Consider the following 27,150-nt stretch of genomic DNA (forward strand, 5'->3'; position numbering starts at 1 on the left):
GAATAAAGGAATCAATATGAAATACGTTCAGCTTTCTGTTCCCTCACCTGGTCATGTCCCTTCTTTTTCTTCTTCTTCTTGCCCCAGCATCCAGAACTCTCTGCGTCCTTCCCCCCGGTGTCACACAACAGACCGTCCAGCTCCTCCGACCCCCCCTGCTGGCTGTGAGATGTCTCTGCGGCCAAACGGTGGCCAAACTGGTGGGAGAGAGAAATATAGAGACAGAAATAAAGGAGGGACAGATGGCAATCAGGCGAGAAGACAAATACTCAAAGCCTATACTCATGCAGGCACACACACATTTATCCACATACTGTGCAGAAGTGCTTACATGATTTACACTACATGGACATGCAGACACACATGCTCTCTGTGGAATGTAGACAGACGCAGAGAAACTAATCCAAATGTTGTGAGCCGCTACGCAGCCACCAGTCACAGACTTTGATCTTGTGAAGATTGATGATTTCTATGGATTAAAAACTTCTGAGGAGCCTCTACGCAACACACTAACACACACACACGCAATAAAACCATTTTAATAAATTAATATGATGTTCAGGTGTATATATGAGGGGTTTTCACCCATCAGTTTAGGATTTTAGGTCTAGATTAGTTTAGAGAAAAGGGCAGAAATAAGGGGACCAGAGGTAATCATTTGAAACTATTGTTGACTGGAGAGAAGAGAAACATGTATGTTAGGAACCCAAAACAAAGACCCACCAATACACGGTCTTGTGTTTACCTTTTCTGAATATGTTTATCACCAGATTTTCACATCCAGAATACTAGATTTGATGATAACTAATTGAAGCAGGTACTTGAGGCTGAAATGTCCAAAGCAGTACTTTGCTATGTCTTCGTGCCGCTCCTCCTAACCCGGAGCTTGTAGACCTCACCTACAGGACCCGCTTCACAAAAATGCCCTTAAACTACTTAAACTATTCCTTAAAACACAGATGTAATGTAGCACATATTGGCACACATACAGATACGTGATTGCTCACAGAATACAAATAATTTACAACCATTACATTTGGACACAAAAACATACGGAAATGTCTTTTCATTTGTTATTTCTTCGATGTAGGTGTACTCTAAATGCTACGTCTTTGTTTGTGCATGATCCCGAGGCTCACATTCCTGTCCCACACACATCTCATCAATGAACGGTTCAGCTGAGAACTGAACATGCAGCATAGTTCCAGAATATCCAACATTTTTCTATAAAGTAACAGACACAGCGTGAATCGCCCGCAAAGTCACACGTGTGTTACGGATATGTGATGCTGGACACGTATGCATGCCTCTGTAACACGGAAGAGAGAGAGAGTCTGAGTGTAATGCCCTTTAAATGTCAGACGATTAAGGGTGACCAAGAGAAGTCTGTGCCCTCGCTGTCAGTTAGACATTACACTGGGCTTCCAAAACTCCATTAGTCACATTTGTTTTCCCTCAATAACAATTGTTATAGACATAATAGACATGACTGCAAAAGAGTGTTTCTCAACATTTGTCTTAATAGGTAGCTACATCTTAATAAGGAGACACATCAAGCGTCAAGTGTTTCCATTGTTAGTCCATAGCAGACGATACTCAACTGTATCTGTCGATCAAACCAGAAGAGACCAACCAGCTAGTTAGACTTCAAAAATGTCTTGGAGACATAAAAATTTGGATGACCGGCAACTTCCTGATGCTAAACTGAAAAACAGAAGTTATCCTGATAGGCCCAGAGCGCCTTCGAAGCAAGCTGTCACGTGATACAGTTTTTATGGATGGAATTGCTCTGGTACCCAGCAGCACCGTCAGGAATCTGGGAGTTCTCTTGGACCAGGATATGACCTTCAACTCGCATATAAAGAAGACTTCACAGACTGCCTTTTTTCATCTACGTAACATATCAAAAATCAGGAACTTCCTGTCTCAAAGTGATGCAGAAAAATTAGTTCATGCGTTTGTCACTTCCAGACTGGACTACTGTAATTCTTTGTTATCAGGCTGCTCTTGTAAATCTCTTAAGCCTCTCCAGTTGATTCAGAATGCTGCAGCACGTGTATTAACAAGAACTAAGAAAAGGGATCATATCACTCCTGTATTAACTTCTCTGCACTGGCTCCCTGTTAAATCAAGAATAGAATTTAAGGTACTTCTCCTCACCGACAAGGCACCGTCTTACCTTAAAGAGCTTGTAACAGTTTATTGCCCTACAAGGCAGCTGCGCTCCATAGATGCTGGGTTACCTGTTGTTCCTATGGTTTTAAAAAGTAGGCTGGGGGCCAGAGCCTTCAGTTATCAAGCTCCTCTTTTATGGAACCAGCTTCCACTTTCAGTCCAGGGGGCAGATTCGGTCAGCTCTTTTAAAGTAAAACTTAAAACTTTCCTCTTTGCTATAGTTAGGGCTGGCTCAGGTTAGCCCGGACCAGCCCTTAGTTAAGATGCTATAGGCTTAGACTCCCGGGGGACTTCTTAGGACACACCGAGCTCCTCTCTCACGCTCTCGTTCTACCGTAATTCACGTTTTATTAATGCACATGACTAATTCAGCTTCTTTCTGGGAGGTTTTTTGTGCTTTCTCCCCTAGTAGATCTCCGTAGATCGTAGTTCCTTCTAGACCCTGCTCCTGACATCTGCCGTGGCCCTGCTGACGCCTGCTGCTGCCATCATCATCATTATTATTTTAAATATTAATCATATTACTGTAATCATAAACCAACATTACCCTCTCCTTAAGTCTGTGCTCTCCCTCAGACTTGGGGTCAGACTGTGGATGGTGGTCTATCTTGGCTTACTACTCACAATTACTTGAATCGTTTCTATCATAGGAATTGAATGTATTGTACATTGTTCATTCTGTATACATGGCATCCATTGTAGTCTGTCCATCCCGGGAGTGGGATCCCTCCACTGACGTTCTCCCTAAGGTTTCTTCCCTTTTTTCCCTCTTGGAAGGGTTTTTTCATTTTTTGGGGAGTTTTTCCTGTGCCGATGGTGGGTTCCGGGACAGAGGATGTGTGTACAGACTGTTTTATTATTATAATTTGCGATTTTGGGCTATACTAAATAAAATGAATTGAATTGAATTGTTGTGTTTCATTAGTCCACAGTCTGCTATAGCGACGAGAAATAACAGCTAGTCACTCTTCTTAAAAACAGGGGGCAATTGTTTCTTTGTCTTGAATTATCTAATTGAAGTAAGGATCTTACTGGATGCTGCTGCTCCACATGCTCTCAACACTAGATCACTAGAATCACTAGAAACAGAGGAAAGAAGAAGACGCTTGTCTGGCAGTCATATAATTTGGAGCTCAGAGAGGAACCACAAGTGGATACAAACATCGCATGATTCGTTTCGGAAAAGCTTTAAAAATGACTTTTGTTCATTTACGAGTTGAGATAGAGCGATTAAAGAAATCGGAGGAATTGCTGATGAGCGAAAACAGCGCTCTCAAAAAAAAGATTAGCTGTTTTGCTATCGCTGAGAGTGACCTATGTAAGGAAAAGATTGAGATTATTACGACCAAAAGAACAGCCAATGCAAAGGACTTGCATATATCTCACCTAACCAATGACTTGCGTAACGACACAAACATCAAGAATACGGTTTTGAACATGGAAACCGGCGAATTGAAACAAAAGCTGGAAAAGTTAGCAGTGTAAATATCTTTTGCTGCCCAAAAAGTTGATAAGATAAGATGAAAAGTGAAGTTGAAAGGCATTTACTGTCGAATAAGATGCTTACGGTAGTAGTGGACAACCTGAGACAAACTGTGGCACATCGGACAATGGAGTTAGAAAAGCACAAAAAACAGGAGGTAAAGAAGAGACTCCGGATTTTCAAGATGAAGGAAGATCTGAAACACTTCAGTGAACGGCAATTGAAATCTGACACTAAGCACAAAACTCTCACAGAGGACGCTGTGTCCAAAGAACAGGAGATTGTGAATGTCAGGTATTAGATTGCTGATTTGGAGAAAAAGCATAGACAGCTAATGATCTATAAAGAGGGCACAACAAATGAGAGACATCTTGCCCTCAAAAACTTGTTCAAGGCTCAGGGGGAACTCTTTCAAAAGTGCAAAAAAAGTCAGAGTCTGCAGGAGGATGTCAATACCTTGAATATTAAGGCCGCCGATGGTAGGAATAAACAGCTGACCAAGGCTAACTTAGCTTGCAATTGCATGAAAGAAATGCTGAAAAAAGTGAAGTTGCAGCTTGTAGAAACAAAGAAAATGTATGACAACTTGAACAAATCCAAGTCCCACTTGCTGGCAGCAGCCAGACTGAACGAGGTCTTGGCAGAAAAGGCAAAGTTGGAAAAAGAGATTTTGCACCTAGACAATGTGGTAGAACAACGACAATCCAGCTCAACCTCCAGAACGTTACAAAGGTCACGCAAGAAAAATGTGTTAGGGACACTGGAGATCAGTTCTCTTTGCTCAAGGAGGAGAACGATATATTAAAATAGCATTTTCATTTCAGTAAATTTCGCGTCAGAAAGTTACAGCCGATAGTCCAGTTCTTGGACCAAAGAATGCCGAGATCGAGGACCTGAAGCGCAGGTTGGCACGGAGGCCAGATGACGCCATACTGAAGCTCCAGCAGTGTCAGTGGGACAACAGACAACTAAAAAAACAGTTGCAGGGAGCACAGGGACAAATCCTGGCGTACGAGTCTCAGTACGAGATAGCGAGAAAGGAGAAAGAGGAGCTGACATTTGCCCTGACGAAACTCAGGTGTGAGTTTGGAGCAAAGCGTTCCCATTTGTCTCATATTTCCACAAGGACCAGCCCCCCACACAAAAGGATTTGAAGAACCCCCCCATTTTAGTCGTCTTCAAAGTCAGACCATGCACAGGCCAACCCAGGGCTTCCCCAACCCCATCCCAAGCCCCATCTTCACCCCAAACCCAGGCCACACGCCAACCTCATCCCAAGCCCCATCTTAAATAAGGTTAAGTGTGTTTTTCTAGTTTTATCTTCTAAAAGTGGCTGTATATTGTTTTTCAAATTTACTTATATTTCCATTTACTGATGGTAACTGATGAACTTTTTACATGGTTGCAATGGAATAAACTTTTCAGTATGTCAGATAATTTGCAATCATATTGCTTGATAAAATGAAGTTGAATGGGATCCAATTTCAGACATCTTTAATTAAGCACAATGGCATCAGTTTGACCTTTTATGATAGTGGTGCTGTCACGAATGAGGAACAGGAGACAGCCAGGTGGTAAGTACAATAGAGTTTATTGACAAGATTGCGGAACCAGACGGAGATATGGTGAGTAGGCAGACATGTAATCAGGATGGAACTTTAACTTTAAGGTGAACTGATGAGGTGCAGGTGATGGGGATTAGAACTCTGGACTAACTAGTGGGAGGAGTGAGTGAAGCTGGTGGGATTCTGACAGCTGCGTTCATGAACTCAACAAGTGAAATATTTTTAACTTAAAATATACATTACATGTAAAATGGATATGACCGACACCCCCCCCCTCCTGACCGGAGAAGAGAGGAATTCTACCTCGGTCTTAAATGTTCTCATTGTTGTGTTCATGTTGTAAGACCCTCTGAGGCTGATTTGTTATCTGTGATTTTGGGGGAAACATGTTGAATTGAATTTTAAATAATTTTCCTTGATTGGGATTATTTTTTACATGCATGTATCAGTCCTTTAATTTATCTAAGGGATATTTAGGTAAATGAATACTTCTTCCACCACAAGTCACTGATGGACCTGCATGAAGGAGAGGTTTGCGGAAGCTGGTAGGTGAAACTTAAAAGATTCGGTAGTGTGAAAAGTAATGATGCAGTGTGCGGCCAGTAGCTGCTGGTGTCCAGCAGAGGGAAGAGTTGGAGCCTTTTTGCTTGTTGATTCAGAACCGGTCAGATTATGACACTTTATAAATATATAAATACATTGCTACTAGAAATACTGAATGATGATGGTGTGAAATATATGTCTTAATGCAGTTCATATGGATATTGATCGCAGGTCTGTTTACTGACACAGTTCCACGAGCAAGGCAGCTGCAACTGTACCAAAGGTGGTCATTTGCCCCCTCCCCCAGACACAGCGCCCTCCCCTAAGCCCGCCCGCCCTCCGCCTCGCTCACTCCCTCGCTCCCCCCAGCAGCAGCAGCGCGCTGTCAGTGAAGAGTTGGCGGCCCTCGGAGCGACATGAACGGGGCTCAGCTCAGTGAATTCCCGGACGACTCGGAGCTGCTGCGGGCGGCCGTGAGCGGCCTGAGGCGGAGAGCCCTGCAGGCCGGGGAGCTGTCCGCCGTCTCCACCTTCTCTGGAAAGTTCCTTGTCAAGTTTCTGCGGGCCAGAGACTTCGACGAGGAGCTCTCTCTGAAGGTACGAAGCACTTGTGAAAGCTTATGGAGTATTATTCATACCTTGTGAAGGTATGTAAGTCCGTGACGTTACTTGCTGTCAGTGATGAAGTGGAACCTAAGCAGCCATCAGCACTCATTAGAGGAACTTTTACTGTGCTTGATTACTTGCGTTTTGTGCTAGATCATTGTACGTGCTCTGAAAATAAACACACATTGTGTGTTGTTCTTTTAAGTGTACTCAACTGGTTCAAATAAACCATCGTACTTAAAGAACATCACACAATGTGTTTTCGAACTTACCAGATCAGCTGGGAACTTGGTTCTCGTTGGACACAAACATATGATCGTTTTATAGGATCAGGTATTTCTGCAGATTAAACTTTCCAACTAAATATAAGTCTGTTAAAATGCAACATACATTAATGCAGTAGGATATGTATTCTGTAGGTTATAGAAAAATTAAAATGTTATTGAATTCTTTCAAGTACTGTGGGCTCTGGTCCTCGATTAGAACACAGGGAATCAGCTGAGCCAGCTGTTTCAAATCAAAAAGGATTTAATATACATCAAAGGCCGGTAGAATTACAAAGTAAATCAAGCTATTAATAGTGTAATATTCCGCTGAATACAGACTCTCCTTTTAGACAGTTGTGGCACGGTTTTCTAAAGACTTTTATCCAAAAGACGGCCTTTTTGTATCTGCAGGTGGTTACAACCTCCATGGATTGGCTGTGATTTCAACAGTTCTTCTCCGCCGCCATTATGGTGTCCAACCGGAAATCCCTCACTTGCCTAACTTGTCCTCAACCTCATCAATAACACATTCAGTTATCATACCTTTAGCCTAAAGCTTTTTCCGAGTAAACATAACATGGCATATAATACATCACCATTACCATCTAATATCTAACATTAGTTATAAAATAGAGGATGTCAAAGTAGAGACCCTCCTTCCAAGCTGGAGAGACTACAATGGATGTATTTTGACACAGCTTCTACTGGTGAAGTGAAATGTTCTGCTCCCAATACTGTGCGATTTTCTAGGGATCGGACCCAAGCGTAATGAATTGTAAGCTTAATAGTGAAAGGCTCCACAAGATTACAACATCCAACAGAAGAATCATCTAAAACAGGGGTGCCCAACAGGTCGATTGAGATTGACCGGTCAATCGCCAAGGCAGTGCTTTCATTGGAAAAAAAAAAATCACGTCAGGTCACCACGCATACACGGTCACCGCTGGACACATTTCATTTAAAAAATAATGGGGGGATTGCCATGACTTGTTCGATTAAAATGTAGCTTGTGAGCCTAAAAGGTGTGAGCACCCCCAATCTAAACTCTTGCAGGAGTGAAAGTACGTAGACGTTTACTGTAATAACTTTGGACTGTGCATGAATTTCAATAAAATCCTGAATGAATGTAACAAAAAGTCAGCAACATCATGAGCCCACAGAGCTTTGTGCACACTTGCGTCTCACGTGTCACTGCACTTGCTCTTCAAGTCTGTTTTTTTGATGACATAAAAGCCAGGGAATAACCCTACTGTGGTCTGCAATCCCACACTGTCCTTTCACTGGCATGGGAACCTTTTGGGTCTTTAAGATCTACAGTGTTCTTCCTCACTCAACCACAATCACACACACGACGCACTGCCCTGTGAGCCATGCTTTACTTACAGTATGAAGGCAAATCAGTTCCAATGCATCCGGAAATCAAACATTTGCCAGCAAAGTCGGACTTGAGCGACCAATCTTTGGATTGGCCGGATGTCATCTCGGTTGCATTCCCAGAACTAAAGAAGCCCATTTTCGGCATAAAAAAAATGATGGGGTTGTAAAATTGAAATTATGAGATAATTCATGCGTTGGCAGAATATTCACAGATTCAAACTTTCCAGTTCAATATCTCGTTAGCGAAACCTTATTTTACCAAAACGGACCCTCTGCAAGGTGAACAAATTGATCTTAATCTGCTGCGAATGGAGACTCTGCATTGGTAAAATTATGGTAAATTAGGGTTGTAGCTGTTTGTCATCTACGGTTTGATACGGTTACAGAGAGGTGTCGTTTGTGTTTTGACTACATTTTAGCTCATGTCTTTGACTTTCTACCACTTTCTTTAGTGAGGCAATAGGTTTCTGTAATTCGGCAGACAGTAGAGCAGAGAGTTATTTACTTAGCATGGTTACACAACCCAGTAAAAGGTCATTAATGAATGAATGATTGATGGGAATAGTAGTCTGGGGAGTAATGGCAATGGAGGAAATTGATGATGATCATAGGGAAAAAAAACGAGGGCTATTGCACGAAACCAGGATAAGGGATTAAGCCGGAATATTACAGTTATCCTGGATGAATTTAGCTTTGACTTGGTATCTCACCAACTGCGTGAGCGAATCTCTTCACGGAGTACAGCGTAGAGTGGCTCTCCCACACTCTGGACCTGGACAAATACAACGAGACATAACTACTTGAGTAGGCAATTTAAGTTTAAAGATATCAACATATTACCTACACAAAAATAAGTAAATAACTAATGGCCAAGACCGACAACAATAAACACATGCCGAGTGCTGATCAAGAGTTTTGTGCAAGCGATTTAAGCTTGTGATTCTTGACCCAAATATGGAAGGCGTCATTGAGTGATTGAAACAAATTAACATTAATGAAAAAAATAATAATAACAAAAAGTCTTACTGTATCGACATTGATCGCTCCGAGCGAGCTGTGCTGTGGTAAGGCGGCCCCCAGCCTCAAAACTGGTCAGTTACCAACATTACCCTAAACCAGGAGTAGGCTGCGCTTCTGGACAAGGGTACTATCGAGAGAGTGGACGCCCGGTCGCTTCTACTCAACTTGTGAACAAGAAAGGCGGCGGACTACGTCCAATCCTGGACGTGAGGGGACTCAAGTTGCTGAGGAGGACAGCAGATGTCCTTCGGACTGTTTCCAAAGGCTTGAAGGATGCCTATTTTCACGTTCCCATTTGGCCTCACCGCCGACAGTTTTTTTGTTTCTACTAGTTCAGGGTGCTCCCATTCAGACTCCGTCTCTTCATGGGTGTTTACAACGTGTGTGGCCGCTGCCCTTTCCCCCCGCATGAAAATATTGCCGTACGTAGACAATTGGCTGATCTATGCGGCATCCCGGCTTGGACACCCTGTGCTCGCCTCAGTTCAAACCCCTCGCACAGGCAAAGTTGAAAGGAGGAGCGGTCAAGGCTACTGTGCCACTGACCGCGTGCACACCGCGGTCGGTGGACCTAGGAAGGGCTACGCGCTTTCCAAGCAGCACCTGTCCCACTGGGTAGTGGAGGCCATCGCCTGTGCATATAGGGCGAGCGGCTGTCCTCTGCCTCCCGGAGGGAGAGGCCACTCCACCAGGAGTGTATCCAGGTGTTCGTTTTATAGGCGGGGATTAGTCCCACCTCCGTCAGAAGGGATTGACAGAGTAAAATGTCAGTCTGTCTCATTTTTTGGTTCTAAACCATTTTTGATTAAAAACGAGAAAACAGTTTTTCGTTATATGGTTTTTACGGTTAAAGGGACTATCAAAAGGTACACGGACTAAATATTCGTCGCGGAAGGGAGGGAATAGTAGTAGTCACGCGCTCTCAGTCCGCTGGTGGGCGAAACTGCCGTGTGTAGTGAGGAGTAAACAATTGTAAACGTGATGAGGGTGGTCCCATCACGCATTTCTTCCTGCACCATGACATGCCAATTTCTGAACGAACATTAATTGTAAGATATTTAGAATTAGACACAGCTCATAGAGATTTGTGAATATGGTTGTAAAACATATTCCCGCATTGTGAATAAGGGTTTGAAATTAGGCCAAGTCTTTTAGGGTAAATTTCCAGAGTAACATTAATTCGGCCAGGCTTTTTCTCTTTTTAATTACATCTGCCGTTTTGTCTCTTTTTTGCATATTATATGCTTCACCTCCTCATAAATTTCGATAATTAATTGCTGGTCAGCGGGTGAAAAATACGCCGCGCACGTCTGCTCCATTTCTGCATCAGTAAATCTGTGATTGATACCATGGCAAGCTCCTGAAGTTTGCGGATAAGAACACCCTCATTGGACTGATCTCTGGTGGGGATGAGTCCGCCTACAGGTGGGAGTCTGACCATCTGGTGTCGTGGTGCAGCCAGAACAACCTGGAGCTCAATGCTCTAAAGACAGTGGAGATGGTTGTGGATTTCCGGCGGAACAGAGCCCCACCCTCCCCCATTACCCAATGTGACTCCCCCGTCACTATTGTGGACTCCTTCCGTTTCCTGGGCTCCATCATCACCCAGGATCTCAAGTGGGAACTGAACATCAGCTCCATCACCAAGAAGGCTCAGCAGAGGTTGTTCTTCCTGAGGCAGCTGAAGAAATTCAACCTGCCAAAGACGATGATGGTCCACTTCTACACGGCCATCATCAAGTCCATCCTCTGCTCCTCCATCACCGTCTGGTACGCTGCAGCCACAGCCAAGGACAAGGGCAGGCTGCAGCGTGTCATCCGCTCTGCAGAGAGGGTGATCGGCTGCAATCTCTGCGCTGTGGGAGGCTTGCGTCGAAAAAGCCTAGAAAAATGGCTCGACACACGCAAGGACGCAAGGCACACGCAAGGGGGGCTTGCGTCTGCGTCGCTCTGAAAACGCAGAAGCATAAACTAGGCTTAAGACCTCCCGCCACACGAACAGTTTCCTCCCGTCGGCAGTCGGGCTGATCAACAGAGCCGGTCCCCCACTGACTCACTATAACATTCCACCGGTCACTCCCCTTCATACTGCACATGTCACTTTAACTGTAATTTTTCACTTTGTTGTCACTTTGTCGTCACTTTGTTACCTGTTCGCTAGTGTACTTTATGCTTCATATTTTTTAACTTTTTTAATATTTTTAACTCTAACTTTATTCTCTTGTTTTATACTAACCCATAGCCTTATTCTACTAACCATTTGCATTAGCATTTCCTTTTACCTTATTTCATTACTTGTGCACTGCTGTCTTGTTGTCTATTGTTACACTGTCTACTGTCACACACCAACCGCCAAGACAAATTCCTTGTATGTTTGACATATTTTGGCAATAAATGTTTCCTGATTCCTGATGGTCTATTTAAGAAAGCCGTGGACGAGCACTTATCCCAGCTTTGTACACCTGGATTGACTCCCTTCTCATCCTGGCTCAACATATGTGCAACCGATTGAGCTGCGATGATCCGATCACACTAAAGGCTGGCGCATGCTTCTGCGAGTTTACGCGCAGTTGTCGACGCACTCGTTTCAATTCATGGTTCAAAAAGGCTTGCGCGTGTTGCAAAGCGATTCACCGCCAGTAGGTGGAGTAATGTTTTTTGTCGAAGACGCCCTAGAGAGGGACGTCTTTGTGTGTGCAGCACAAACCTTCCCGAAACGTCCCAAAACGAGTCAGTGTAGCGTGTACACAGTGCTTGGCTCAACACGAATGCTTGGTAACATAATGTTCTTTGAAAGTAACTGGAACTCACCCAACTAGGTCTAAGCTCAGCCGTCTGTACGACTGGTACACATGCACAAACTCACTCTGACTTTCAGCACACTAATAGAGGTTTGGAGAGAGAGGGAGAGCGAGGGAATGGACTCCAGTGCTGGACTGATTCTGATTCTGACCATGCTGAAACCCTTTATTTCAACATTATGGCCTGGCCTTCATCTTCTGTTTATCTCATGTTTACTTCATGTGTCCTGCAGCTTTTACTGAACTACCAGCGGTGGCGGAGAGAGAGTCCTGAGATCAGCACCTGCCTGTCTCCGTCCTCTGTGATTGGTCTCCTCAACACAACTTACCACGCCGTCCTCCCGCAGCGTGACCACACTGGCAGCAGGGTGCTCATCTACAGAATCGGTGTGTGTGTTGATGTTCACCTGAAGCTTTTGATGGAGACATTTTCTACTAAAAGCATTGCTATTATGTTACATTTGTATTTCCGCAATCTCCATGCAACCAGATGAGTGTATGATCATGTAATTATGTTTCTCTTTAGGCTTGTTATCACTGCATTACATCTTCACATACTCTGAGCTTTACAGGGTAGACACGGCCGTCTTAAATATGAATAATTAAAAAGGTTTAACTGGAGAGTTTACAACCGGTGGATCCTTTCCTTGGAATCCCACATGCTCACTTCAATCTAAATACAATTGAACGAGTCGAGGAGTTGTCGTGGCGCAGGGTGGTTCGAGTCCCGGCTCCCCCATGTCCCACGTCAAAGTGTCCCTGAGTAAGACTCCTAACCCCTAATTGCTCTCCAGGCAAATGTAATGTAAGTCGCATTGGATAAAAGCATCAGCTAAATGACCTGTAATGCAATGAATGGAACATGGCACAGTTTTCTTCATGAGTCAAAAGGTATTACGCATCAAATGTTTTGAGTTTAGCCTGGAATAGACCTTTTGATGCTGTGAAGCTCTACTAAAAGCTAATGTAGAAGAATAATCTTCCAACAGAACAGACTCTCAAAGCAAAGTCCCAACCCTGAATCTCCAAATCAGCTGTGTTAGTGACTCATGGCTGAAAGGGGGAAACATGGCAGAGCTACAGGTTCATGAAAATGCAAAATTCCAATGACCAGCGTTGGAATACACACACACACACACACACACATACAGACACACACAAACATCATAACGACCGATCAAGACAAGTGGGTTTTGCTGCTGTTAGCAAGCCCTCCTTCCCTCGACTAGCAGAAGAAGTTGCTTTTGGAGAAAATCCCTTTAGAGAATAACCTCTCTGATGAGCTAAAGGAGCCTCAACAGAGTGTAGCGAATTCCAGTAAAAAAGAAAATAACTAACTTTGATAAAGCTACCTGTACAGCACACAGGCTGTGAGGGCCTAGCTTGAAATATAGTGACGCTTTTACCTTTTAAGGGGACTATAAATCAATTATAGTCTGGTTCTGTATCCTCTTATAAAAAATTGTCAATGCAATATCAAGGCTGTTTTGTTTTTATCTGATTGCTGCTGTGTCTTTAAAAAATTTTGCTGCAAAATTGGTTTTCTCTAGTGTTGTTGTCTGACTGCCAACTACTTTAGGGAATTCAATGACTATGTAAAAGTACATGATACAACCCCCCCCCCGACGTATACAGAATCCCTCTCAATCATCACTTCTGACCCTCTAGGTCAGTGTGCGGTGGTGTCTACAGAGACCATGGCCTGTGCCTGTAAACTGAGTGGATCTATTTTAAAACATAACCACTAAATAATCCAAAAAGTGGTCAACGTCAACCTTGTATAGACAACAACACACTCCACCCAGAGAGCCTGAGTGGAAGTAGTCAGGTTGTGAATGGGTGAATTATGTCATGTAGTGTTAAAGTGCTTTGTCGGAGGACTATAAAAGCGCTGTACAGTCCAGTTACCATTTACAGTCTGTTCTCTCTGTCTGCAGGCCAGTGGAACCCTAAAGACTGGACGGCCATCCAGGTGTTCAGAGTCAGCCTGATAACATCGGAGATCATCTCCACGGAGGCGGAGACGCAGAGAAGGGGTCTAAAGGTCATATTTGACCTGCAGGGATGGAGTTTGGGCCATGCTCTCCAAATTAACCCTTCCCTCGCCAAAAAGATATCCTCTGTACTTTCGGTAAGCCACGAATCTTGCTTTAGGTTGGATATTTGTGAATACTACTTCTACTATTTGCCATAACATGTTTTCTCACCCTATAGTGCTATGTTTCATATGTCACTTTAACCACAATAAAATTTGTATTGCTTTGCAGCCCCCCCCCCCCCCCCCCTTTCTCAAAAGTAACAGGAAACCTTGACTAACCTTGACTAAACCTTGGCATTAACGAAGAACAGTTCACAAAGTGGCAAACTGGGCTGCTCCAAAATGTGCAAAAGAAATCTATCAAAATAGTTTTAAAATAAAAGATAAAATAAGAGCTATTTGGAGTTGAGAGTATTTCAAATGACACATGGACACAAAACACTAGTGGAGCCAGGTTTAGTTTTTTTCACTATTATCGCCAAAGAGCATGCGTCAATCAGAAAGCGTGTATAGTTTTACTGGCGGGATGAACAGTATTCTTTAATTGGAGAGGATAATTCCCACTGTGACCAAATCATTCAGCAAGCTCTTCTTCCGCTGCATGTGTTAAGCTTCTACACTCTTTATGCCACTCCTCTGTATGTACAACCAATACATCTTTATGATCATAGACATAAACCAAATAGTTAACTTGAATCCCATTTCGGCGGAAGGCCTTGCACTGGTCCTGATTGATCGTTGATCCACCACCATCTGTGGTGAATGCTCGTCTGTTGTGTGCTACATGTGCGTAATTCCAGACAATAGCTGCAGTTCATATGAGCAAATAGCTCAATAAGATGTTTTTGACCAAGTAGTGAGCTGCTTAATGTGTTCTTACACCCATCCTTGTTCGTGTGTTTGCATGTTCAGGACTCCTTTCCACTGAAAGTTCGAGGAATCCATCTGGTCAACGAGCCAATGTTCTTCCGGCCAGTCTTCGCCATGATTCGTCCTTTCTTGCCAGATAAGATCAAGCAGAGGGTTAGCAGCCTGTCCATCACATTGATTACACTGAAAAGAACCCCGTGTCCCCTGTAGTGTGCAATGAATTATACAACTCGCGGTTCAGATAGGATCAGCAAAAATGGAAAAAAAATAGCAGTTTTGGAGATGTCCGATTTTTTTTGACATAATACTAATTGTCAATCATTAATGATCCATATGGACAGATACAAATTATTTTGAAATTATTATTTTTATTATAGCAGCTGGTAAGCAACAAAAAATAATTTAGTTGATTGTAGCAGCTGCTCTACAAGGATTCATCATTACAAAACAATATTTCAACCGCTCCTCAACAAAGGTAAATAGTCAATGGCCTGTACTTGTATAGCACTTTTCTAGTCTTCTGACCACTCAAAGCACTTTAACACTACATGACATCATTCACCCATTCATACACTGATGACAGGAGCTACCATACACAGAGCCACCTGCCCATCAGTAACTAACATTTACACACCAGTCACAGCTACAGGAGGAATGTTGGGTTAAGTGTCTTTTGCCCAAGGACACATCGACATGCCTGGAATCCAACTGCCAACCCACTGATGCTCCCCACTCACCCACAGTCAAAAATTCTAAATGTTATCCTAATCCTTCTACTTGTATTCCTCAATAGTTTATTCATAATAAAACAGTTAAAATCATTAGTAAATAAAAGACTAATTTGGTACTAGTAGTTTTAATGATGAATTATCTGTTCATCTGTAATATGTATTTATGTTCCTTTTAACTAAGGAACATAAATACCAATACCAGACGATCACCCAATCGTCAGTAAAACTTTATTTATTTTTTACGGTTAATCTGTGTGATTATTCCCATGCGTGTCGAACCGCTCTCCGTTACATCACTAGTCTGTTGTAAACATCCCCTTTTAGCATTGTTTAAAGAAGAGTTCAATCTCTCCCTACTATAGATCAATATGCACGGTGCCGATTTCCACGACACTCTAAGCGACTTCTTCTCACCGCCCGTCCTACCGCCAGAATATGGAGGGGAGGGGCCTAACATAGCGGAGGCCTGTCAGGACTGGACCCTTCGGCTGCTTCAGTCAGAGAAGCTCCTGCAGCAGATTTCCAACCACCCGACAGGTGACATCACGATTACTCCTGAGGACGCCATGATTTCAGAGGAAGGGGAGACCGAGCCACTCTTTGAGGGATGATTTTTTTTATTTGGCTCTTCAGATCACACATACACGCTGCCGTATTTGGACTTTGGATTTAAGACATTCTAACACTTGCTGGCAGCTGTTTTTGAAGCTTTAACTGGTTCACCTGATGGACCTAGTGTTCTCCTCTTACACTGCCCATTAAAATCTGACCAAAGAGAGACATTTTGTATTGTTGGGTCAATTCTGTCCAGCATGAGGAAAACTTTCCCAATTTCAAGTCAATGTTTTAAGTTGTGACTTTAAATCCGGATGCTGTTAGCTTAGCTCAGGTTGAAGACCAGAAATGGGAAGAAGTTGTAGTTTGCCTCTGTAAGTGATGATGTATCTCCTCCCCACAGCGTACTAAATATCAAGAAATGCTGAAGTGTTGTAGTGACATTTCGCTTAGCATCCCTGTGGAACACCCGGCATTTAATATTGGAACAAGCCATGCTAGCAGTTTTCACTGAGAACCAAAAGCACTAACATGATCGCAATCTGTGTATAGAGCATTTATTTCCCACAACAAAGTTAATGTGTTTAAATTGTAGTTGTATCTGCTTAATGCTCATGTCAATAGTATAGTTTATTTAGTGTTGTAACAAAAAACTGTGAAATTGTTCGCAATGAATTTAGAATTATTTGTAGCTTCATAGTAATGGAATTCATTTATTTTTGTTGCCATTTTCAAAAAATGCAATGAATGTATTTATTGTGCTTGGGTCTTTCTGAACACACAATTGTATATACTTTGAAGTTACATAAAGAAAAAGAAAAAACAAAGCTATACTGCTTTCATGTGGCAACACATTTTTAAGTGTTAAATAATTTTGTGTTTGCAATATGATTATTTTTAAACATGATTTTCTGAATATTTGAAGCAACCATCCAACTGTGTTTTTGTTTGTCTGATAATGAATAGACAAAGATTCATGCACATTAGAGGCATGGTGAAATAAAGGTATCAAGACTTTGTAAATATATGTGTACATCTATATATTCAGTGCTGTGAAAAATGTTTTCCCCCTTCTTGGTTTTTTATTTTTTTTGCATGTTTCAAATCATCAAACACAATTTTTATATTAAACAAAGATAACCTGAGTAAATACAAAAAGCACTTTTCAAATGATGATTTCATTTATTAAGGGCAAAGAAATATCCAAAGTGAAAAAGTAATTGCCCTTTAACCGTTATATTTGGTTGTACCCCCTTTGGCCATCAAGCGTTTGTGATAACTGACCACGAGTCTGTCACATCGCTGCGAGGACGTTTTTTGCAAAGAATCCCCTGACTATCACACTGCCAGCACCATGTGTGGCTGTTGGTATCATTTTATTTTTATGAAATGCTGTGTTACTTTTACACCAGAGGGAACGGAATGCACACCTTGCATTAAGCTCCACCTTGGTTTGCCCAAATGTCTTTGATCATCAAGATGTTTCCTGGCACATGTGAGACAAGCGTTTGTTTTGTTGGTCAGCAGTGGCTTTCTCCTTAGAACTCTCCCATGGATGCAGTGTTTGCCTCGTCTCTTTCTTAATGTTGAGTCATGTAATCTATCCTTCACTGAGGCCAGTTGATGCACTCTTGAGTAGGCTGTCCCCTCCTGGGAAGGTTCACCAATGTTCCAAGTCTTCCCCATTTGTGGATAATGGCTCTCACCAAGGTTTGCTGGAGTCCCAAAGCCATTGCTCCTGTAACTGTCACTACTGTGTGTGAATGGTGTGAATGCTAGTTACTGATGAGCAGGTGGCCCTGTGTGTGTCTGTGTGTAGTTGCTGTCATCATGACATTAAGTGTTAAAGTGCTTTGAGTGGTCGGAAGACTAGAAAAGCACTATGCAAGTACAGTCCATTTACTATTTACCTTTGTTGAGGAGCAGCAGTTCATCCAAATTGTTGACCAGAGAGCAGACGATGAATTGTTTGTGCAAAGAAGCTCATCAAATCAAGGGGCCACTTTTAACAGATGTAAGCTGTTCAGCGTTTCTAGCCTGAATACCCTCTTCTAACAAATGGATTTGCGGAGGAATAAAAGACGGTGACAGTTCGGCTCAGTGATCACTAATCCAAAGTAAAACTTTAATGACACATGACACTTCCAGCAGTTCCCATTGGCTGTCAGTCCCTGTCAATCACACAGTACCTGTGTAATTCTAATCAAGCTTGTGCACACAACAATTTTCAACACACATTTCCTCATGTGTGTTGAAAGGAGGTTTAAATCTGAGAAATACTTCTCAGGACATTTTCATGTAATGTCTTCTTCTCACATATGATGAGATATAATAAATCTGAGCTGGTATAACTTGCAGAGATCCTATCATGGTGTATTGCCGTCAGAATGTAATGTAATTATAGTCCATTGTGTAGCTAACGTCCTCCCTCCTTTGTTTGCTAAAAATGCCTGCTACAGTTCACATTAAACTAAAACAATGAGCTGAAAGAGGCTACAATGTTTCTTGCAGGATCTTCTGCTCTAACTTTATTTTGGCAGCTGCACTAACCGTTTAGTTGAACGATGAACAATGAATTCATAAACAATGAATACAACAGTATTGGAACTACCTCAAAACGGCTTTACTGCAGCCAGCAGCGACATCAGAGTGCAGAAAGAGTCCTTTAGTCCACGTGAATCTTTCCATGAATCTTTCACCACTGATTAAGTCACAAGTCTAATAATCTCAGTAATGCGGCTGTGTAACTTTAATAACCTTTGGTGCCCTCCCTCGTCTCTGTTTCTCTGACTGTACAGACCTTTGAACAGTGTTAGAAGGTCAGTAAACACGTCTATCAGCGCTGCTCAGCCCGGTCCACATGATCCACTCTACAACACTGCAGGGCCCAAATGCCAGGAATCAATCAACTGTGTAAGTACGACTAGAGTTCACTCTTGACAAGGTAAACAATATAGATTAGCCTTTTCTCCACTGCTCATTCTCTGCACGTTATTTGAGATTTCAGAAGTGTGTCCTTTTCTTGTACAGACTGAGCCGTGCACTCTCCCCTGGCTGAGTCAGTTTTTGCTCAGTGAAGTTAACAGGCTCAGTCCAAACCCTGCTGACACTGGACCAAAGCACATGAACAGAGTTGGAGATTGTAGTCAATGTGTGGTATGAGGCGCACTGATAACAGCTGGGCTAGCCATGTTGCAGGGTGGTTGTTCCTATCAATACCAATACATTGAACATCTCTGTAATAGATGGGAAAGTTGCCCAAACCCATTTAGACTTCTGTGTAATTCACAGATGTTCTGGTTCTTATTGTCCACCTTCCAAAGGCGGCCGTGAGGTTGACCAGACATGCCAACAGAATGAAAATCAGGTGTCCAAAGCAGAAATAGATGTTGCGTCATCACTCCTACCACTAACCTCCCCTGAAGAGAACGTTGCATTAGTGTTGTCCTGACATTGCACCATCTACTGTACATACAGAACACCCTGTACGAGGACTATGCACACCCAACAGTTTATCATAAGCCACTTTGGCTCTTTACAGACTTTGCTAACCAACTTATGGGTTAAAAGCACAATGAATAACAGCTAGAAATAATTACATTAATATTACATTCACTAATGCTGTTGTATTCATCGTCAGTAATTGTTCGGCTTACTATTGTCGTTATACAGTAAGAATCATTTTGTCATATTCATTGACTTTGTTGTAACTGTTATGTTGTTCGTTCTGTACACATGACGTATATCACTCTTCTGTCATTCCTGATAGAGAGATCCTCCTCTGTTACTCTCCTAAATGTCTCTTAATTATTTTGGGGGGGGCAGGTGACTGTTGTAATGAGAGGGTTTCAGGACAGAGGATGTTGCATGTGTTCAGTGAAATCCTCAGAGGCAGATCTTTGATTTGTGATGCTAGCTATACTATCCATCCATCCATTGTCAAACCGCTTATCCTGCACACAGGGTCGCGGGGGGGGCTGGAGTCCATCCCAGCCAACTTCGGGCGATAGACAGTGTACATCCTGGATTGGTCGCCAGCCATTCGCAGGGCTACACAGAGACATACAACCATTCACACTCACACATCTACGGGCAATTTAAAGTCCCCAATTAACCTGATCCCCAGAGCATGTCTTTGGACTGTGGGAGGAAGCCGGAGAACCCGGAGAGAACCCACGCAGACACGGGGAGAACATGCAGACTCCACACAGAAAGGCCACTGGGCGGAATCAAACCCAGGACCTTCTTGCTGTGAGGCAACAGTGCTAACCACCACGCCAACGTGCCGCCCTAGCTATACTAAATAATGAATTAAATTGAAAGAAATTATTGAATATTAGCATTGAATGACAGGCAGGACTTGTGGTTGTGACACAGGAGACAAACTCAGTGTTCACTTTTTTTTAACTTTTAATGTGAAAAAACACATCTGTTGATACGTGAAACAGCATTGTGTGCATGTGAGATGTTTTTGTTATTTCACATGTGTTTTTCATATCCGGTTGTTTGTCTGTTGATGTGATGCAAACCAACTTGATGAAATCTAGGTTAATCAAGAGCTTCCTGTGTCCACATGGTTCCTCTTTAAGACAGGCAGCTAAAGTGTCCTTTAGTGTATTACAAAAGAAGAAATGTACAAAGTCATTATTTTTTTCCAAATTGTTAACTTTTGAAGGCGGGTATTGATTATTGTGTTAAAGCAAAACCCATAGAGTGCATCATATGAAAGACTTATAGAGTCGTACAATGATCCCATACAGCTCTAATATGTTTGAGTCAACCACTTGATTAACGTAGTATAGCATGGAGTTGGTTTAACAGAAAAGGGCCTGATTTTAATCAATATGGGATTCACAGAAATTAAATGGATCCCCTGTTGAAGATAACCATACAAAGGATTCACTATTACTTTTTCTTATGTAAATTGACTTACAGTACTAGTCAAAATTTTGGACACAACTTTCAATCAGTTGAATGAGAAGGTATAAAAGGTTCAAATAAAATGAAGGGCATAGAAGCACATTTTGAATTATAACTGTTCTCCATTCTCGCAGTACATTGCAATACTTTTATTTGACAACTTTTGTTGCCCAGAGAGGCCCGGCCTAGACTACAGCGGATCTACAGTACATTACAGGTCATTTAGCTGATGCTTATCCAAAGCGACTTACATTGCTACTTTTTCACAGCAGACTTTTTCCCACAGGTGAAGCCAATAATAATTGTTGATTTGTACTGCAATTATTACTGGAACAGATCCATCAAACCGGTGCTTTTCCTCCAATGATAAACCACCAGTGCTGCTACGATAGAGGTCGGGGAAGTTAACTTATTCGTGTTATTTCTGCAAAAGGATTACTACCTCAGTATAATTTATTGACATAAAATAAGTAGTATTGCTTTCATTGAGCTACTTTCTTTTAAATAGTGTGTATTCCCATCAACAACAACAGATGATGAGTGTCTTGTGTCATACTGGGCAAAACCGGATAGCGTGATCATGAGTACTTTACTGACACATGCACATGGTTTCTGACATGGCTGACAGGCCAAAAGGCCCCTAGAATGAAAATGAACAACGGCTATAGATGATGAATAAAAACTCTGCAGTGAGATATTGGGATGTCTTTTCAGACTGACAGGACTCCATTTTTCCACCACTGATCTGATATTCATCAATGTTTCCTGAACCTCCAAACTGTTGCGTGGAGATCCACAAAAACATTTTGACGGCTGCAGAACAGCCATAGCTTTTAGTTACACTACGGCTGACTAGGGTCAGAGAGATTCACTGCATCCACAGAGAGTGAACTTTGCCTGCACTGTCAGCAGAGCGCGCACAAGGGCTGCTGGGTGAGACGTGCGGCTCCCGCGGTCTGTTGCAGGATCATTGATGTAGATATTTCTATTTCAAAAATGAGCAGTGGTTTTTCAGATGATATGCACCTGCAAGCAAAACCGTTGGAACGGAAGTTGGACGGATCCACAGCATAATTGGAGAGCTTGTCCCATTTCCTCTCCAAGCTTTGCAAACATAGAGACATAAAGCTATAAATCTTTTATTTTCAAGAGGCAGCGGCTCTGTATTTCAAATTAAATAATTTACAGTCGCGTGCATTAACAAGGCTAACTTGGCCCATTGTCACACTGTTGTGAATGAGACCGGAGAGGACTTTCCACTCAATCATGCCCCCAAATGTCTTGACGTAATGACTTTTCTACGAGACGCTCAATGCAGCTGCAATGTTCCTCTCTACAACCCTCCTTTTAACTTTGGAAAGGCCTCACTCTGCCCTACTGCACCCACATCTTATCCAACACCAAGTGGACGGTGAGCCCACAAGGTGGAGGTCTCTGCCGCTTTAACTTCCTCTCTGATCCGAGCTCACAACACAATAACTTTACTCTCTTTTTGGTACTTCACACTTTTTTGATGTTGGATTTTGATTTTGTACATGTTGTCGGCCACAACATTTTTTAAATAAATTAATAAATTAAATGAATAAGTTGATTAATGGAGAAAATAAATGGCAGTATGCTCGATAATGAATATAATGATAAATTAAACCTTCGTTATAAAAAAAAGGACAAGCTGACTTGAAAATGATGCAGTGGAAGAACACAAAAATATTATTTTCCCAGTGGTAGAAGGTAAAAGCCATAATGGATTGATTGTATTTAAACATAGTTGTTAGACATCCTCGAATTTGGAAAAGCCCTATTGGAAAAGCCCTAACTTTACATGGAGCTAAGAGTTTTGAACATTACACTTGACTTTGCTAAAACTGTCCTACATACACCCATAGACACCCTTCATGCAGATTGCATTCCGTTTAATTGAGTACATCACCCCTAATATCTATAATCACATCTACATACATACCGACAGAACAGCACGCACAACAACGCAGGGGCTGTGTGCCTGTGAGCTAACCAGCTGTTGGGGGGCACGTTTTGTTTGTTCTGCAGCTGTGAATGCAATAAAGGTGCCAATGAATTTAAAATGCATATTTACATTTAAAAAACAGATAAATGCCTCAGTGTTGATGGTTGGTCAGCACTGCCTTGCATCGGACCAAGGACTCCCTTTCTCTTTTCTTGTCTTGCTGGACCTCAGTGCCGCATTTGATACCATAGACCATTGTATCCTGTTGCAGAGACTAGAACATTTAATTGGTATAAAGGAACTGCACTCAGCTGGTTTAAATCCTACTTATCGGATCGATCCCAGTTTGTGCTTGTAAAAGGTAAATCCTCAAAGACCACCAATGTTGGTCACGGAGTCCCACAAGGTTCTGTACTTGGACCAATTTTATTTACCCTCTATATGCTTCCTTTGGGCGATCTTATCAGGAAACACCGCATAAACTTCCATTGTTATGCAGACGATACTCAACTGTATCTGTCGATCAAGCCAGAAGAGACGGACCAGCTAGTTAGACTTCAAGAATGTCTTGGAGACATCAAAACTTGGATGACCGGTAACTTCCTGATGCTAAACTCAGAAAAAACTGAAGTCATCCTGATAGGCCCAGAGCGCCTTCGAATCCAGCTGTCACATGATACAGTTTTTATGGATGGAATTGCTCTGGTACCCAGCAGCACCGTCAGCAACTCGCACATAAAGAAGACTTCAAGGACTGCCTATTTTCATCTACATAACATATCACAAATCAGGAACTTCCTGTCTCAAAGTGATGCAGAAAAATTAGTTCATTCGTTGTCACTTCCAGATTGGACTACTGTAATTCTTTGTTATCAGGCTGCTCTTGTAAATCTCTTAAGCCTCTCTAGTTGATTCAGAATGCTGCAGCACGTGTATTAACAAGAACTAAGAAAAGGGATCATATCACTCCTGTATTAACTTCTCTGCACTGGCTCCCTATTAAATCAAGAATAGATTTTAAGGTACTTCTCCTCACCTACAAAGCACTTGCTGGTGAGGCACCGTTGTATCTTCAAGAGCTTGTAACAGCTTATTGCCCTACAAGGCAGCTGCGCTCCATAGATGCTGGGTTACTTGTTGTTCCTATGGTTTTAAAAAGTAGGCTGGGGGCCAGAGCCTTCAGTTATCAAGCTCCTCTTTTGTGGAACCAGGTTCCACTTTCAGTCCGGGGGGCAGATTCGGTCAGCTCTTTTAAAGTAAAACTTAAAACTTTCCTCTTTGATTGTGCCTATAGTTAGGGCTGGCTCAGGTTAGCCCGGACCAGCCCTTAGTTAAGCTGCTATAGGCTTAGAATGCCGGGGGCATTCTTAGGACACACCGAGCTCCTCTCTCACGCTCTCGTTCTACCATAATTCAAGTTTTATTAATGCACATGACTAATTCAGCTTCTTTCCGGAAGTTTTTTTTTGTGCTTTCTCCCCTATCAGGTCTCCGTAGATCGTGGTTCCTTCGGGACCCTGGTCCTGATTCCTACCGTGGCCATGCTGACGCCTGCTGCTGCCATCATCATCATTATTATTTTAGATATTCATCATATTACTGTACTTGTAAACCAACATTACCCTCTCCTAAAGTCTCTGTGCTCTCCCTCCCCACAGGCTTCTGTGGAAGGTGGTTCTATCTGATGGTGGTTGCTCCTGCAGTGGTCCTGCTGTGCGCCTGGCTTACTACTCACAATTACTTGAATCATTTCTGTCATAGGAATTACATGTATTATACGTTGTTCATTCTGTACACATGGCATCCATTGTACTCTGTCCATCCCGGGAGTGGGATCCCTCCTCTGACGTTCTCCCTAATGTTTCTTCCCTTTTTTCCCTCTTGGAAGGGTTTTTTCATTTTTTGGGGAGTTTTTCCTGTGCCGATGGTGGGTTTCGGGACAGAGGATGTTGTATGTGTACAGACTGTAAAGCCCTCTGAGGCAAATTTGTAATTTGCGATTATGGGCTATACAAAATAAAATTAATTGAATTGAATTGAATTGCCTTTGAGTAAAGAGAAGCCTATTGCAGTTGGATTAACAAAGGGTTTCTCAACTATGAGGCACGACCCTCTAGTGGGTCACAGTGGTTTTGCAGGTGGGGCCTATGGGGAAATTCAGAATTATTTTATTTCAAGAACTTTATGGAGAACTTCCTATTTTATAAAATTACAAATTACAGGGACTGCTGTAGAAAATGTTTATATTGACAACACCATGTTGTATAATAAACAAAACTGCCCCAAAACCCCTTACATCGGCAAAGGAAGAACCAAACCTTAGGGAGAATGTGTATAGAATAAACAACATAAAATTCAATTCAATTCAATTCAAATCAATTAATTTTATTTTATTTTGTATAGCCCAAAATCACATATCAGAAATTTGCCTCGGGGGACTTTACAGTCTGTACACATGTGACATCCTCTGTCACGAAACCCTCACATTGGCAGGGGAATACTCCCCAAAAGATGAAAAACCCTTCCATGGGGAAAAAAGGGGCTCAGGGGGGAAAAAGGGGCTCAGGTCAGCCTGAACCAGAACCTGAACCAGCTGCAGCCTAGAAATTTCTTAGGACACACTGAGCTCCTCTCTTTCCTTTCTCTCTCCTATTAAAAGAATTCACAACCAATTAATGACCATCACTAAATCAGTTTTTTGTGCTTTCTTGCAGCATAGGTTTCCATGGATCGTGGTTCTCTCTGGATCGACCCTGTTTCTTAGCCCTGCTAACAACTGCTGCTGCTGCTATCACTATTAACAGTGGCGGCTGGTCCGTATTATATTCTGAATATTGTTTTATATATACATATTCAGTAATATACTGAATTGTTTGAATAAGATGTCCATATTATGTTAACTGTCATACTCATATGTCATACTGGGATGATTATAAATATTAATCACAATACTATTACTGTCATCATAAACCAACATAACCAACTTACTACTCTCAATATTTGAATCGTTTCTGTTGTAGGAATTAAAAGTATTGTACATCTTCGTCTTCCCTGGAGTTTGTTGTACTTTCTCACCTCGCAGGTCTCCATAGATCGTAGTTCCGACTGGACATTGGTCCTGACTCCTGCCTGGCCCGCGGACACCTACCGCTTCTGACACCAGTGGCTCTATCCACACCCAATGTATTGTACAGATTTAAATAGTTCATTCCGTACAAATTACATCCATTGTAGTCTGTCCATCCCGGGAGAAGGATCCCTCCTCTGACGTTCTCCCTAAGGTTTCTTCCCTTTTTTCCCCATGGAAGGTTTTTTCATTTTTTGAGAAAAGAGAGGAGGTCAGTATTTCCTAAGAAATTCCTAGGCCTGTAGCAGCTTATCTAAGGGCTGGTCCTGGCGGACCTGAGCCCCTTTTTTTCCCATGGAGGAGTTTTCCTGTGCCGATGTGAGGGTTTCGTGACAGAGGATGTCACATGTGTACAGACTGTAAAGTCTCCGGCAAATTGTTAATTTGTGATTTTAGGCTATACAAAATAAAATAAAATGAACTGATTTGAATTGAATTGAATTGAATTTGATGTTTATTCTAAACACATTCTCCCTAAGGTTTCTATTTTGTTGGTTCTTCCTTTGCAGGTGTAAGGGGTTTTGGGGCAGTTTTGTTTATCATGCAACATGGTTGTCAATACAAAACAAATCAAAAATTGTGTTTCATGCATGTTTTAATTATCGTTATAATACGGGTAGATTAAATGCAGCGTTCTGATTGGTCGAGAGTGAGTCACGGGGTGTATAATGTTTAGGTGCTGTTCACATTGACCCGAGCGCTCCGTATCACTGCGCACTCACAGGTCCGCTGCGCGTCGGCGCTAACATCGCCCTAACAACTGTTACATTATTGGACCATAAAGTACAGCCCCTCGTACCTTACTGCTTAATTGAAATATCCCAAAAGACGAGGAGGCTCATTTAAAGCAAGTTTAAAAAAACAAACACGTTTTTATCCATATGCAGTTGTGAGATGTTTTTTAATGGGGGTTTTGATCAAAAGTGGTGTGGAGGGGAGAAAAAAAGAAAGCAGGAGAGCTTCAATGTTGCCACGTTCCAGAAGCCCGGGGGGCGGGGCGAAGATAAGGCTATCCGCGGAGTTGAATCAGCGAGACGCCCCTCCGAGCCAATTGGTCTGACGGTGCGCCTGTCCCGCCTATTATTCTGTGGCGAGTATGTTATTGGTT

At 42.3% G+C, this 27,150-nt stretch overlaps 1 protein-coding gene across 2 annotated transcripts; it reads left to right on the plus strand.

Annotated features, from left to right (window-relative positions):
- The first annotated feature begins 6,087 nt into the window (after positions 1-6,087).
- Positions 6,088-17,187, plus strand: ttpa (tocopherol (alpha) transfer protein). Of its 2 annotated transcripts, XM_040171680.2 has the most exons (5): positions 6,088-6,362; positions 12,069-12,222; positions 13,773-13,966; positions 14,786-14,896; positions 15,837-17,187. In XM_040171680.2, exons 1-5 carry the CDS (start codon positions 6,183-6,185, stop codon positions 16,083-16,085), a joined length of 888 nt encoding a protein of 295 aa, XP_040027614.2. In that variant the 5' UTR covers positions 6,088-6,182; the 3' UTR covers positions 16,086-17,187. The 2 variants fall into 2 exon arrangements, with proteins under 2 accessions (XP_040027614.2, XP_040027615.2); XM_040171681.2 differs by lacking the exon at positions 14,786-14,896 and having other exon boundaries at positions 6,115-6,362.
- The last annotated feature ends 9,963 nt before the right edge of the window (positions 17,188-27,150 follow it).

Source organism: Gasterosteus aculeatus, chromosome 3 (genome assembly GCF_964276395.1).
Source record: "Gasterosteus aculeatus chromosome 3, fGasAcu3.hap1.1, whole genome shotgun sequence".
In the NCBI taxonomy this organism is placed as follows: domain Eukaryota; kingdom Metazoa; phylum Chordata; class Actinopteri; order Perciformes; family Gasterosteidae; genus Gasterosteus; species Gasterosteus aculeatus.

Bases quoted from the DNA above. Each gene is read 5' to 3' on its own strand.
- ttpa (XM_040171680.2), top strand. From the start codon at position 6,183: ATGAACGGGGCTCAGCTCAGTGAATTCCCGGACGACTCGGAGCTGCTG. The intron at 6,363-12,068 runs GTACGAAGCACT...TGTGTCCTGCAG, and splicing joins ACGAGGAGCTCTCTCTGAAG to CTTTTACTGAACTACCAGCG. The intron at 14,897-15,836 runs GTTAGCAGCCTG...TCCCTACTATAG, and splicing joins CAGATAAGATCAAGCAGAGG to ATCAATATGCACGGTGCCGA.